The sequence below is a fragment of the Nerophis ophidion genome, linkage group LG18, assembly GCF_033978795.1.
Source record: "Nerophis ophidion isolate RoL-2023_Sa linkage group LG18, RoL_Noph_v1.0, whole genome shotgun sequence".
NCBI lineage: Eukaryota > Metazoa > Chordata > Actinopteri > Syngnathiformes > Syngnathidae > Nerophis > Nerophis ophidion.
In genome coordinates, this window is record NC_084628.1 from 30552597 (window position 1) to 30566015 (window position 13419).

At 42.4% G+C, this 13419-nt stretch overlaps 1 protein-coding gene across 1 annotated transcript in view; it reads left to right on the top strand.

Annotated features, from left to right (window-relative positions):
* LOC133537107 (contactin-5-like) overlaps positions 1-13419 on the top strand; it is a 125080-nt gene that overhangs the window by 63126 nt on the left and 48535 nt on the right. The window contains exons 9-11 of the mRNA XM_061877972.1: positions 2316-2497; positions 8086-8222; positions 8283-8412. Coding sequence (XP_061733956.1) covers positions 2316-2497; positions 8086-8222; positions 8283-8412 — 449 coding nt within the window. The remainder of the gene's footprint in view (positions 1-2315; positions 2498-8085; positions 8223-8282; positions 8413-13419) is intronic.

Genomic DNA, 13419 nt, shown 5'->3' on the forward strand with positions numbered 1-13419 from the left:
GTGCAGGTGGAGGTGGCCTAGCTGGGGGTTGCGGCTTAGCAGGCCGAAAGACAGGTGGAGGCGGCCGTGCTGGGGGATGTGGCTTAGCATGACGCTGGGCGACCCCACCTGAAACGCTCCCTGCCCCCCCCCTCCGCCCCCTCAAGGAGTGGATACCAGACGCGCTCGCCGCGATCTGGAACAGTCTTTTAGTGGGTGGAGGGAGGTGAGGAGTGTGGCAGAATCCTCCCCTTTGAAATGTCTAAAAAGTATTTTTTCTTCTGTCTTGGATTGAGAGGGTGAACATTTTTTTTTTGTGTGTAATGTGGGCGGGGCTTGAGTCCTGAGGGCCGGAGCATGAAACTTGGATGGCTGTGAATGATTAGATCTGATGTTCAAAATCATGTTTTGACAGTATTTGATCGTGGTTATTGTGCTAGAGTCTTCTGCTGGGGGTGGGTGATCATGAGAAAAAGTATTGAAAAAAATTCCATATCTGTGGTGTCTGCTGACGGTGGCGTGACTTTGTCCTGGGGAAGCCGGGTAGCCTGGAGCCTGTTGCCGCTCGAAGGGGGAGGAGCTTGCGAGGTTGACGCATCCTGTCCACTCGTGGAAGTCTTCCCAGACGCCCTTCGTCAGGAGCGGTGCTCCCGGGACTGCGGTAACATGGCGCCGTCCTCGGACCAAATGGACTTCAACGGCACCAGTTTTCCATCTGGTCCCCACATAATTTCTCTGTGCTCCACGAAGCGTCTTTTCCACAGCGTCTCTTCCTCCATTGCGCGCAGGACAGGCCAAGATGCCTCGTCCAAATTTCTTGCGGAAAAACGTTTCTGCTGGCAACTTATGTCACGACTTGGACTTGGGGATAGTTTGCTTTTCCAAAGCAAAGGGAAATTGGCATGAGCGAGACGTGAATGTGAGTACATATTTATTTATTACTAACACTAAAAAACTACAACAAAAGGCAAACAAATGGCGCGCACAATGGCGGAGAAAAAAATTGACTACTGAAAACAAAACTAAAAAACTGTGACATAACTAAACCAAAAACTTACTTGACATGAGCAGGAGGGAATAAACAGCATGGCTTGGCATGAATCGGGTTGAGGGATATGTAAAGTTGCCAAGCTGACTTCCAGGCAACTTCCGGTTTAAATAATTATTTATGATGATTGAAAACAGGTGCATGACATGGGGATAGGGGCGTGACATGAGGGCAAAGTGAAAATCATTGAGTTGGCATGGTAACAAAGAAAACAAGGAAGTGCTGGAAGAGGAACTGATTGTCCGAAAAATTAAACCAAACATGACAAAACCAAAACCTGATCCCATGGGCGTGACTATATATATATATATATATATATATATATATATATATATATATATATATATATATATATATATGTATGTATATATATATATATATATATATATATATATATATATATATATATATATATATATTAGGGGTGTGGGAAAAAATCGATTTGAATACGTTGTGCGATTCAGAATCGATTCTCATTTAAAAAATGTTTTACTATTATTATTGTTTTTTGTTTTTTTTATCAATCCAACAAACCACTACACAGCAATACCATAACAATGCAATCCAATTCCAAAACCAAACCTGACCCAGCAACACTCAGAACTGCAATAAACAGAGCAATTGAGAGGAGACACAAACACGACACAGAACAAACCAAAAGTAGTGAAACAAAAATGAATATTATCATTAACAGTATCAATATTAATTATAATTTCAGCATAGCAGTCATTAAAAATCCCTCATTGACATTATCATTAGACATTTGTGAAAATAATAAAAAAGAACAATAGTGTCACAGCGGCTTACACTTATGCATCGCATCTCATAAGCTTGACAACACACTGTGTCCAATGTTTTCACAAAGATAAAATAAGTCATATTTTTGGTTCGTTTAATAGTTAAAACAAATTTACATCATTGCAATCAGTTGATAAAACATTGTCCTTTACAATTATGAAAGCCTTTTTTTTTTTTTAAATCTACTACTCTGCTAGTATGTCAGCAGACTGGGGTAGATCCTGCTGAAATCCTATGTATTGAATGAATACAGAATGGTTTTGAATCGGAAAAATATCGTTTTTGAATCGAGAATCGAATCGAAAAAAATCGATATATTATCGAATCGTGACCCCAAGAATCGATATTCAATCGAATCGTGGGACACCCAAAGATTCACAGCCCTTATATATATATATATATATATATATATATATATATATATATACACATATATATATAATTTGTATGTATAATGACTGTTATTATTGATGTGTGTCCTTTGTGACAGTCCAGTTCCAACCATTACATGGAGGAAACTGAATGGAAACATTCCCAAGAAGGCCAGACTTCGCAAGTCTCAGGCACTTCTGGAGATTCCTGACATCCAGCTGGAGGACTCGGGGACCTACGAGTGCAAAGCTGACAATCCTCGAGGAGGAGCCACCTTCAAAGGACTTCTGCAGGTCTACGGTGAGTCTGGTGGTCTTGGTGTAGGACTCTGTGGTGAGTCTAGTGGTCCTGGTGCAGGACTCAGTGGGAGGTGTAGTGGTCCTGGTGCAAAACTTTGTGGGGGGTTTAGTGGTCCTGGTGGGAGACTTTGTGGAAGGTGTAGTGGTCCTAGTGCAGGACTCAGCGAGAGGTGTAGTGATCCTGGTGCAGGACTCTGTGGGGGGTCTAATGGTCCTGGTGCAGGACTCCGTGTTAGGTAAATAAATGATAAATGGGTTGTACTTGTATAGCGCTTTTCTACCTTCAAGGTACTCAAAGCGCTTTGACACTACTTCCACATTTACCCATTCACACACACATTCACACACTGATGGAGGGAGCTGCCATGCAAGGCGCCAACCAGCACCCATCAGGAGCAAGGGTGAAGTGTCTTGCTCAGGACACAACGGACGTGACGAGGTTGGTACTAGGTGGGATTTGAACCAGGGCCCCTCGGGTTGCGCACGGCCACTCTCCCACTGCGCCACGCCGTCCCTAAATAGGTGAAGTGGTCCTGGTGCAGGACTCTGTGGGGAGTCTAGTGGTCCTGGTTCAGGACTCAGTGGGAGGTGTAGTGGTCCTAGTGCAGGACTCAGCGAGAGGTGTAGTGATCCTGGTGCAGGACTCTGTGGGGGGTCTAATGGTCCTGGTGCAGGACTCCGTGTTAGGTGTAGTGGTCCTGGTGCAGGACTCACCGAGAGATGTAGTGGTCCTGGTGCAAGACTCAGTGGGAGGTGTAGTGGTCCTGGGGCAATACTCAGTGGGAGGTGAAGTGGTCCTGGTGCAGGACTCTGTGGGGGGTCTAGTGGTCCTGGTGCAGGACTCAGTGGGAGGTGTAGTGGTCCTGGTGGAATACTCTGTGGGAAGTGTAGTGGTCCTGGTGCGGGACTCTGTGGGGGATCTAGTGGTCCTGGTGCAGGACTCTGTGGGGGGGGTTTAGTGGTCCTGGTGCAGGACTCGGTGGGGGGTGTAGTGGTCCTGGTGCAGGACTCAGTAGGGGGTATAATGTTCCTGATGCACGACTTAGTGGGGGTCCAGTGGTCCTGGTGCAGGACTCTGTCAGGGGTCTAGTAGTCCTGGCGCAGGACTCTGTGGGGGGTTCCAGTTGTCCTGGTGCAGAATTCTGTGGGGGGTCTAGTGGTCCTGGTGCAGGACTCTGGTGGGGTCTAGTTGTCCTGGTGCAGGACTCTGTTGGAGGTGTAGTAGTCCTAATGCAGTACTCAGTGGGGGGTCTTTTGAGTCCTGGTGCAGGACTCTCTGGGGGTGGTGGGTATTGGTCCTGGTGCAGGACTCAATGGGGGGTGGGAGTTCTAGTGGTCCTGGTGCAGGATTCGGTGGTGAGTCTAATGGTCCTGGTGCAGGACTCTGCGGGGGGAATAGTGGTCCTGTTGCAGGACTCTGTGGGGGTACAGTGGTCCCGGTGCAGGACTCGGTGGTGAGTCTAGTGGTCCTGGTGCAGGACTCTAAGGAGGGTGTAGTGGTCCCGATGCAGGACTCCGTGGGGGATTAGTGACTTTCACTTTCACTTTAGTACAAAACATTCTGAGCAGCGCATGAAAATCACAACTAATAGTCATGTTTTACTCTTGCAGTCTTAAATATTGTATGTTACACCCCCATAATCGTTGTAAGTACACCTCTGCATAATACTGTACCCTGATTGACTTTAGAGACAAGGATGAAAGAAATAGGTGGAATTGCCTTTCAGGTTTTAAATAAGGTGTGTTCTGAAGGCAGGTGTCAAAGTGGCCTATGCAGCAACATTTATCACACCACATAATAATAGTAATCATAATTATAATAAAGAAAAAAATAATTATATCAATAATAATAATGCTAGTAATAATAATAGGGATACTACTAATAATATTGCTACTATTAATAATAATAATACATATAATAATATGTGGAAGTTTTCCTCCTCTCCCCCCCGTGTTCGTCGGGTAGACAGGATCACACCACTGCCAGCTTCAGAGTTTCACACAGTTTTATTTTCCTTTTTTCACACAACAGTTCGGCTTCTGCTTTTCAGCTCCCACACAACAGTTGTCGTCCTGCTGTGCAGCTCTCTGCCTCCTTCTGTCCCTCATGGTCTCCAGCGCTGCCAAATGAAGGAACAGATGATTAGATAACTCGTTCCAGCTGAGGTATGCACTTACCTGTTGCCGCTTCGTGGCCGGCCCCTGCACATAACCCGCACGCAGGGAACGCGTGGGCCACGCCCCTCTCCACATGCCTCCACCGCCAGACTCAGGCCGAACACCCCCCCCATAGCGTGGCGAGAGAGGAATTTGGCCATGGCCATCCCCGCGCCCGACCTGTGGACCACCCGGAAGTTGTAGGGCTGCAACGCAAGGTACCACCGGGTGATCCGCGCATTGGCGTCCTTCATGCGGTGGAGCCACTGGAGAGGTTTGTGGTGCGAGCAGAGACCGAAGGCCCGCCCCAACAGGTAGTAGCGGAGGGCCCCGACCACCCACCGGATGGCAAGGCACTCCCTCTCCACCGTGCTGTACCTTGCCTCCCGGTCTGACAGTTTCCTGCTGATGTAAAGTACGGGGCGGTCGACGCCCCTCACCTGCTGGGTCAACACTGCCCCCAGTCCTCGGCCCGACACATCCGCCTGCAGACAGAAAGGGATGTTGAAATTTTTTCCCGGGACTCTTGTGATAAGGGAAAAAACAGCCTTCTCCTCTCCGGAAGGTTTGTACCAATTCGTGACACTCCCGTTTGGCTTGTTTGGTGCGCCTGCCACGTTCCAGCGCCTCATGAACCGGGTGCTGCGACCCCACGCTGCATACGCGGCTGCCTACTTGGATAATGTCATCGTCCAGAGTGAAGGAGGGGGTGCTGGAGGCCCGACAACCTGCAACACCTGCTCTACCTCCATTATGGGGCACTCCCGGCGCATGTGCCCAGGTTGGCTGCACCCACAGCACACCGGCCTTGGTATATGAGGCGCCGTCCGTGAGGAAAGCCCTCTTTGCTCAGCGCTGGAACCCTGCAACAAAAAATCAGAGGGAGCATTATATCCTCGAGTTCCCCCCCCTTGTTGAGCGTGTCTGTGTAGATGAATAGGTGTGTGTGCGTGGGTGTGGATTGTTCGCGGAGGGGACCTGCTCGATGGTCCCAGGTTGACCAGCCGGGCACTGGCGCTGCTCCAGGGTGGTTCCGTCTGGTGGCATTATTCGTCGGCGGGGGGCCGGGGTGGGTCTTTCGGCCGGCTTTGTGATCGCATCTCGGTGCACCGCTAGGTGGTCCTCGGCCAGTGTCACTGCTGTTTTGACGTTGGCGGAGCGGTGGTCCTGGCCGGGATGGCGTCCAAAAACTGTTCGAGGATTATGTATTCTTGCATTCCCGGGTCCTGCCATTTGGCTGGAGCCATCGGGTTGCCGCATCCCGCAGCTGCTGCACCAGGACGTAGAGAAGGTCTTCAGGGCCCAGTCTCATGGCGCAGAACTTTCTCCGGTGGTCTTCCGAGCTGCTGCCGACCCAATCCAGGATTGTGTGGCGCAGGTTGGAGTATTGCATGCGGCCGGTCGCCGGGAGACTCAGCGCCACCCGCTGCACCTCCGGCCATTCGTACGATTTCGCCATGGCCTCAAACACATCGTTGCATGGGTGCCATTGTCCTTTCCCCTGACGAGTCTGATCTGTCCATCAATGATTGTATCAGCTGAGTCTGCTGTTGGCTCACCACTGACACCTGAGCCAGCACTTGTCCAAGCGCCTCCAGAGGGGTTGTAGTAGACATTTTTTTATTTTTTTATTTTATATACATATATATTTTTTTCTTACTTGGTCCCCTGTTGGGCGCCAATTGCGGAAGTTTTCCTCCTCTCCCCTCCCGTGTTCGTCGGGTAGACAGGATCACACCACTGCCAGCTTTAGAGTTTCACACAGTTTTATTTTCCTTTTTTCACACAACAGTTCGGCTTCTGCTTTTCAGCTCCCACACAACAGTTGTCGTCCTGCTGTGCAGCTCTCTGCCTCCTTCTCTCCCTCATGGTCTCCAGCGCTGCCAAATAAAGGAACAGGTGATTAGATAACTCGTTCCAGCTGAGGTATCCACTCACCTGTTGCGGATTCGTGGCCGGCCCCTGCACATACCCCGCACGCAGAGAACGCGTGGCCCACACCCCTCTCCACATAATAAAAATAATAATGCTAATAATATTAATACATATATTAGCAATGATGATTCAATTAATAATAAAAATGATAATTATCATAATAATACTAATTATAATTGTATTAATACTACTATTAATAATTAATATAATAATAATAATTGTGAACATTATTTCAATAACGATAATATAATAATTGTATTATTATTAATAACAACACCAATGATATTATATTATTAACAATATTAATTTTATTATTGATAATGATATTGATAACAATAAAGGTAATAATGCAATGATAATTATATTATTAATAGTAATAAAGCTTATGTATATTAATACAAATATAAATACAATAATAACATTATATTAATAATAATAATATAAATATAATCAATCAATCAATCAATCAAAGTTTACTTAAATAGCCCTTAATCACGAATGTCTCAAAGGGCTGATTTTGTTGATAATATGAGAAGGTATGTTAATGATAATAATAGTACTTGTGACAATTATAATAATACTAATAATAATAATAAAGATTATAATAAAAATAATGATAATTATTTTAATAATAATTAATAATAGGATTACTACTAATAATAACAACAATAATGATATTATGTTATTAATAATAATTATAATAATGATAATAATTATGATAATAATTGTGTCCTTGAGCAAGACACTTCACCCTTGCTCCTGATGGCTCGTGGTTAGGGCCTTGCATGGCAGCTCTCGCCATCAGTGTGTGAATGTGGAAAAAGTGTCAAAGCGCTAAGAACACCTTGATGGTAGAAAAGCGCTTGACAAATACAACCCATATACCATTTACTATTTAAAAATGATAATAATAATGATACAATTATTAATATTAATAGTATTATTTATATTAATATTAATAATGATTTTAGTAATGGCATTAATAATATTAATGATTTAAAAAATATATTGATAATATTAATAATAGTAATAATTATATTGGGGAAAAGCGGTAGCAAATGGATTGATGGATGGATAATAATACTATTAATAATGATTTCAAAAATGATATTATTAATAATATTAATAATAGTAATAATAATAATAATGATACTATTAGTAATAGTAATAATAATGATGATTAAATTTTTAATAGTAATCATATTGGCATTAATAAAAGTAATAATAATCATATTAGTAATGATAATAATATTAACATTAAAATTATTTTATTAATAATAATATTAGTCATTATAATGATATTAATAAAAATATTAGAATGAGATTACTAATAATATTAGTCATGATAATGATTATAATAATGTTTTTAAAAATGCAATAATTAATAGTAATAATGATATTAGTCATGATCATGATATAAATAATGATTTTAAAAATGATATAAATGATGATAATAAATATATTAGTCATGATAATGATAGATATTGTGTGTTGCAGCGTCACCAGAGTGGGTGAAGAAGATGGAGGACAGGCGGGTGGACAGTGGAGAGACTCTGCAGTGGGAGTGCAAGGCCACAGGGAGACCCAGGCCCACATATCGCTGGTTACGTAACGCTTTACCTTTGACGTCGCAGGTACGACGCCCTCACCTGGTCCTCCTTGCTCAAAGGCATCATGGCTGTGGTCTGTTCCAGGGTCGAATAGAGGTGGTGAACGGCCAGCTGACCATCCACCAAGTGCAGCCTGCAGACTCAGGAGTGTACCAGTGTGTGGCGGAAAACACCCACGCTGCACTCTACGCCAACGCTGCACTCACAGTTTTAGGTAGGGAGGTCATCACTTCATCACACAACTATGTTGTATCACACGGTCAGTTCCAGGATCAAACATTTTAGGTAAGAAGGTCATCACTTCATCACACAACTGCAGTCATACCTCAGAACAATACTATTGTCTATCACATGGTCAGTTCCAGGGTCAAACTTGGCACTTTCTTTACATTTCATGGTTTAATGGTCAGCAATAAAGTGTGAAGAACATTTCAAAACTATTTGAATTAATCATTAAAAAAACGTAATCTATATTTCTGTCACACAAGTAGAAAAAATAAAGTTTACCGCTTGTAATAATAACCTAAAATCAAATTTTTTAACATCAACAATGTTGTCTGTCTATCTGTGTTGGCCCTTGTGATAGCAAAATTACTTGTACTCGTTTAAATTGATGATGTTCTTTGAACTGGGTACCAAAAGCTGTTTATTAGGCTTAGGAATGTAAAGCTTTGTAAGAAACATCTAATCTTGATCAAGGTCTGTCTCCTCTGTCTTTGATGTAACATGTGGACTTTAGTTGACCAGGCGTATGGGTTATCTATTCCTGACCCCCCTTTGGGCTAAATTGGTCCCCTTTCCTGAGTGACCCCCCATCCTTCTGGGCAAACGACACCCCCTCCTCTTCACAGGACCTTGGGCATTCTTTTACTGGGGTACTCTATGTTGATGAGCGTGGAGGGTGGGACTTCTGAGAATGTATAATTGTCATGACATATTCTAAAGGAGTTACAACAAACTGGAACGATAGGATGTGTCGTTCTGGTTTGGTCTCGCTTTGCAAAGCTTGTTATTATTTGTTTGTTACTTTAATAAGTCATTTTAAAGCTATTTGTCACTAAAGAATCGTCTTTTTTCCACGACACCCTGCGAAGAGGTGGCGACTTATCCAAGGTGTACACCTCCTTCCCCCCGAATGCAGCTGCGATAGACTACAGCACCCCCCGCGAACCCCAAAAGGGACAAGCGGTAGAAATGGATGGATAGATAGATTTATAAAGTTTCTTAACAGTTATAAACATATTATATTATTAGAATTTACAAACTTTTTTATTAACATTTACAAAAATTCTTATTAACGTTTATAAACATTATTGTTAACATTTATGGAGGGACAAGCGGTAAAAAAATTGGATGGATGGATGAACATTTTTATAATAATTTTTAAATATTGATTAACATTCTTATTAACATGTATAAACATTCTCATTAACATTTACAAACATTCTTATTAACAAAAATCGCGCAGTTGGGAGAGTGACCGTGCCAGCAACCTGAGGGTTCCTGGTTCGATCCTCATCTTCTACCAACCTCCTCACATCTGTAGTGTCCTCGAGCAAGACACTTCACCCTTGCTCCTGATTGGTCGTGGTTAGGGCCTTGCATGGCAGCTCCCGCCATCAGTGTGTGAATGTGTGTGTAAATGGGTGAATGTGGAAAAAGTGTCAAAGCACTTTAAGTGAAGTGAATTATGTTTATATAACGCTTTTCTCTATCGACTCAAAGCGCTTTACATAGTGAAACCCAATATCTAAGTTACATTTAAACCAGTGTGGGTGGCACTGGGAGCAGGTGGGTAGAGTGTCTTGCCCAAGGACACAACGGCAGTGACTAGGATGGCGGAAGCGGGAATCGAACCTGCAACCCTCAAGTTTCTGGCACGGCCGCTCTACCAACCGAGCTATGCCGGTTGGTAGAAAACTGACTTCTGACAGTTTTCCTTCCTCCCACGCCACTTTGGTCTCCTCAGCATAACGGAAGTGTTCAGGATTCTTCACCAAGAATTCTTGACTTAGGTATTTTCTACCTTGAAGGTAGAAAATACCTAAATTCCTTGCAATAACTGGTTGAGAAATGTTGTTTTCAAACAACTTGCTCAGGCATTTGTTGACAAAGTGGTGACCCTCGCCCCATCCTGACTGAGCATTTCATGGAAGCTGATTTTATACCCAATCATAGCACCCACCTGTTACCCATTAGCCTGTTCACCTGTAGGATGTTCCAAATAAGTCTTTGATGAGCATTCCTCGACTTTCTCCGTCTTTTTTGCCACTAGTGCCAGCTTTTTTGAAACATGTTGCAGGCATCAAATTCCAAACTGGCTAATATTTGCGAAGAATAACAAAGTTTATCAGCGTGAACATTAAATATCTTATCTTTGCAGTCTATTCAACTGTATCTAAGTTGAAAAAGTTTTGCAAATCATTGTATTCTCTTTTTATTTACCATTTACACATTGTGACAACTTCACGGCTTTTGGCTTTTGTAGTTCCTGTGGTGTCAAAGATGAAGATGTAAAGATGCAATGAGAAGACATGATGATTAAAATGCAGGAGGTGGTGCTGAGTGATTGATGATCAATATGAAGAAGACGAGTGTGATTGAAGATCAATATGAAGAAGAGAAGTGTGATGGATGATTAATAATAAGAAGAAGAGAAGGACACAATGTCAGCCATGATGTTTGCTAATAAAAGGTCACAAAGGTTCCTAATGGACCAATAAGGACACACTTACAAGAGACATCAACATTCAGAGAGGGACTCTGACAGCTGTTTGTCGGACGCTCACAAACGCACCACGATGCCGTCATGAGCCTCACCCTGCAGCTGCATTCATTCTGTCCTCTGATGATGTTCTCCTTGACTCACAGCTGCTGACTCCCAGTCCCCTTCAGGGTCCCCTCTGGACGTCCCCTTCAGGGTCCCCTCTGGACGTCCCCTTCAGGGTCCCCTCTTGACGTCCCCTTCAGTGTCCCCTGGGACACTTTGATTGGCAGTCGGCAGAGCCTATTTCCAAGGACACTCCGTGACATTTGCGGAATCTCTGGCCCCGTTCTCCATTTTTCTAAATGTTAACTGTCGAGTGCATAGCAGCTATTTGTCTGAACATATGTATTCTGACACTATTACTTCCATCATAACCAGTGAAATAATCACCCCTTCTCTCGACAGTTATTAATAACTACAAAGACAATCACTCCTCCCACCAGTTATTAATAATAACTGCCACTTTTCATAAGAAACATATTCACACATTGACGTGTCATACTATAAAAGCAATTACTCCACCATCAGTTATTAATGATAACTGCCACTTTGCAAAAAAAGGGACACATAAATGTGTCATATTATAAAGGTGATCACTCCTCCCACCAGTTATTAATAACTGCCACTTTGTATAAAAACATATTCACACGTTTACGTGTCATATTATAAAGGCGATAACTCCTCCAACAGTTATTAATAATAACTGCCACTTTTCATAAAAAACATATTCATACATTGACGTGTCATACTATAAAAGCAATTACTCCTCCATCAGTTATTAATAATAACTGCCACTTTGCAAAAAAAGGATACATAAATGTGTCATATTATAAAGGTGATCACTCCTTCCACCAGTTATTAATAACTGCCACTTTGCATAAAAACATATTCACACATTGCCTTGTCATATTATAAAGGCGACAACTCCTCCAACAGTTATTAATAATAACTGCCACTTTTCATAAGAAACATATTCACACATTGACGTGTCATACTATAAAAGCAATTACTCCTCCCTCAGTTATTAATAATAACTGCCACTTTTCATAAGGAATATATTCACACATTGACGTGTCATACTATAAAAGCAATTACTCCTCCCTCAGTTATTAATAATAACTGCCACTTTTCATAAGAAACATATTCATACATTGACGTGTCATACTATAAAAGCAATTACTCCTCCCATCAGTTAATAATAACTGCCACTTTTCATAAGAAACATATTCACACATTGACGTGTCATACTATAAAAGCAATTACTCCTCCACCAGTTATTAATAATAACTGCATTTTGCAAAAAAAAGGACACATAAATGTGTCATAATATAAAGGTGATCACTCCTCCCACCAGTTATTAATAACTGCCACTTTAAACATATTCACACATTGACGTGTCATATTATAAAGGCGATAACTCTTCCAATAGTTATTAATAATAACTGCCACTTTGCATAAAAAACCCACATAAATGTGTCATATTATAAAGGCGATCACTCTTACCACCAGTTACTAATGAAAACTGCCACTTAATATTGTAATATCAATTGAACCAAAAAGACTCCAAGTGTTCCAGAAACTTCAAGCCCAACATAGACTTGTGTATGCACACATGTCCTACAATTATTTATACTATTACTCTCGCCAGTTACTAAGGATAAGCACCGCTGTCTCAAATGAAGCACAATGACATCATACTCATTTCACATTTGTGTGATGGCTCCTCTCGCCAGTTTGCCACTTTACATGATATCACTTGAACTTGTCAAACTGGAAATTGTCCACAACTTCTAAGCCCAAGGTGTGGTCATTTAAAATGGATGTATAGAATAGAATAGAATAGATAGTACTTTATTGATCCCTGGGGGAAATTCAGCTCCACAGTTCGTTCACAATAAACAATAATAATAGTAAATAACATATGACATATATATAATATATAATATATGAATAATATAAATATATTCTACATATATTTTACATTTAAGTGCATGCAGTATGCTATAATACATAATAATCCTTCCTCTCGCCAGTTAAAGTTAAAGTAGCAATGATTGTCACACACACACTAGGTGTGGTGAAATTTGTCCTCTGCATTTGACCCATCCCCTTGATCACCCCTTGGGAGGTGAGGGGAGCAGTGGGCAGCAGCGGTGCCGCGCCCGGGATTCATTTATGGGGCCCTGTTATGATCCGCTGCCCGGATCATATTTGGATTTAGATTTTTGAGTCTTTGTGTGTTTTCTGTTTGTTTTGGCCTCTCAGTTTGTTTCCATGGTTGCTCATTGTTTTCACCTGCCACTTGCTCCTGACGCGCACCTGTGTTGTGATTACTGTCATTTTTTAGCCTGCCTTCTCCCAGTCTGCCTTGCTTCCTAATTTGCTTTACGCAACAAGTGACGACTTTTGTTCCCGGTTCTGCTTATGCTAGCTTCCATGCTAAGCCCATTTGTT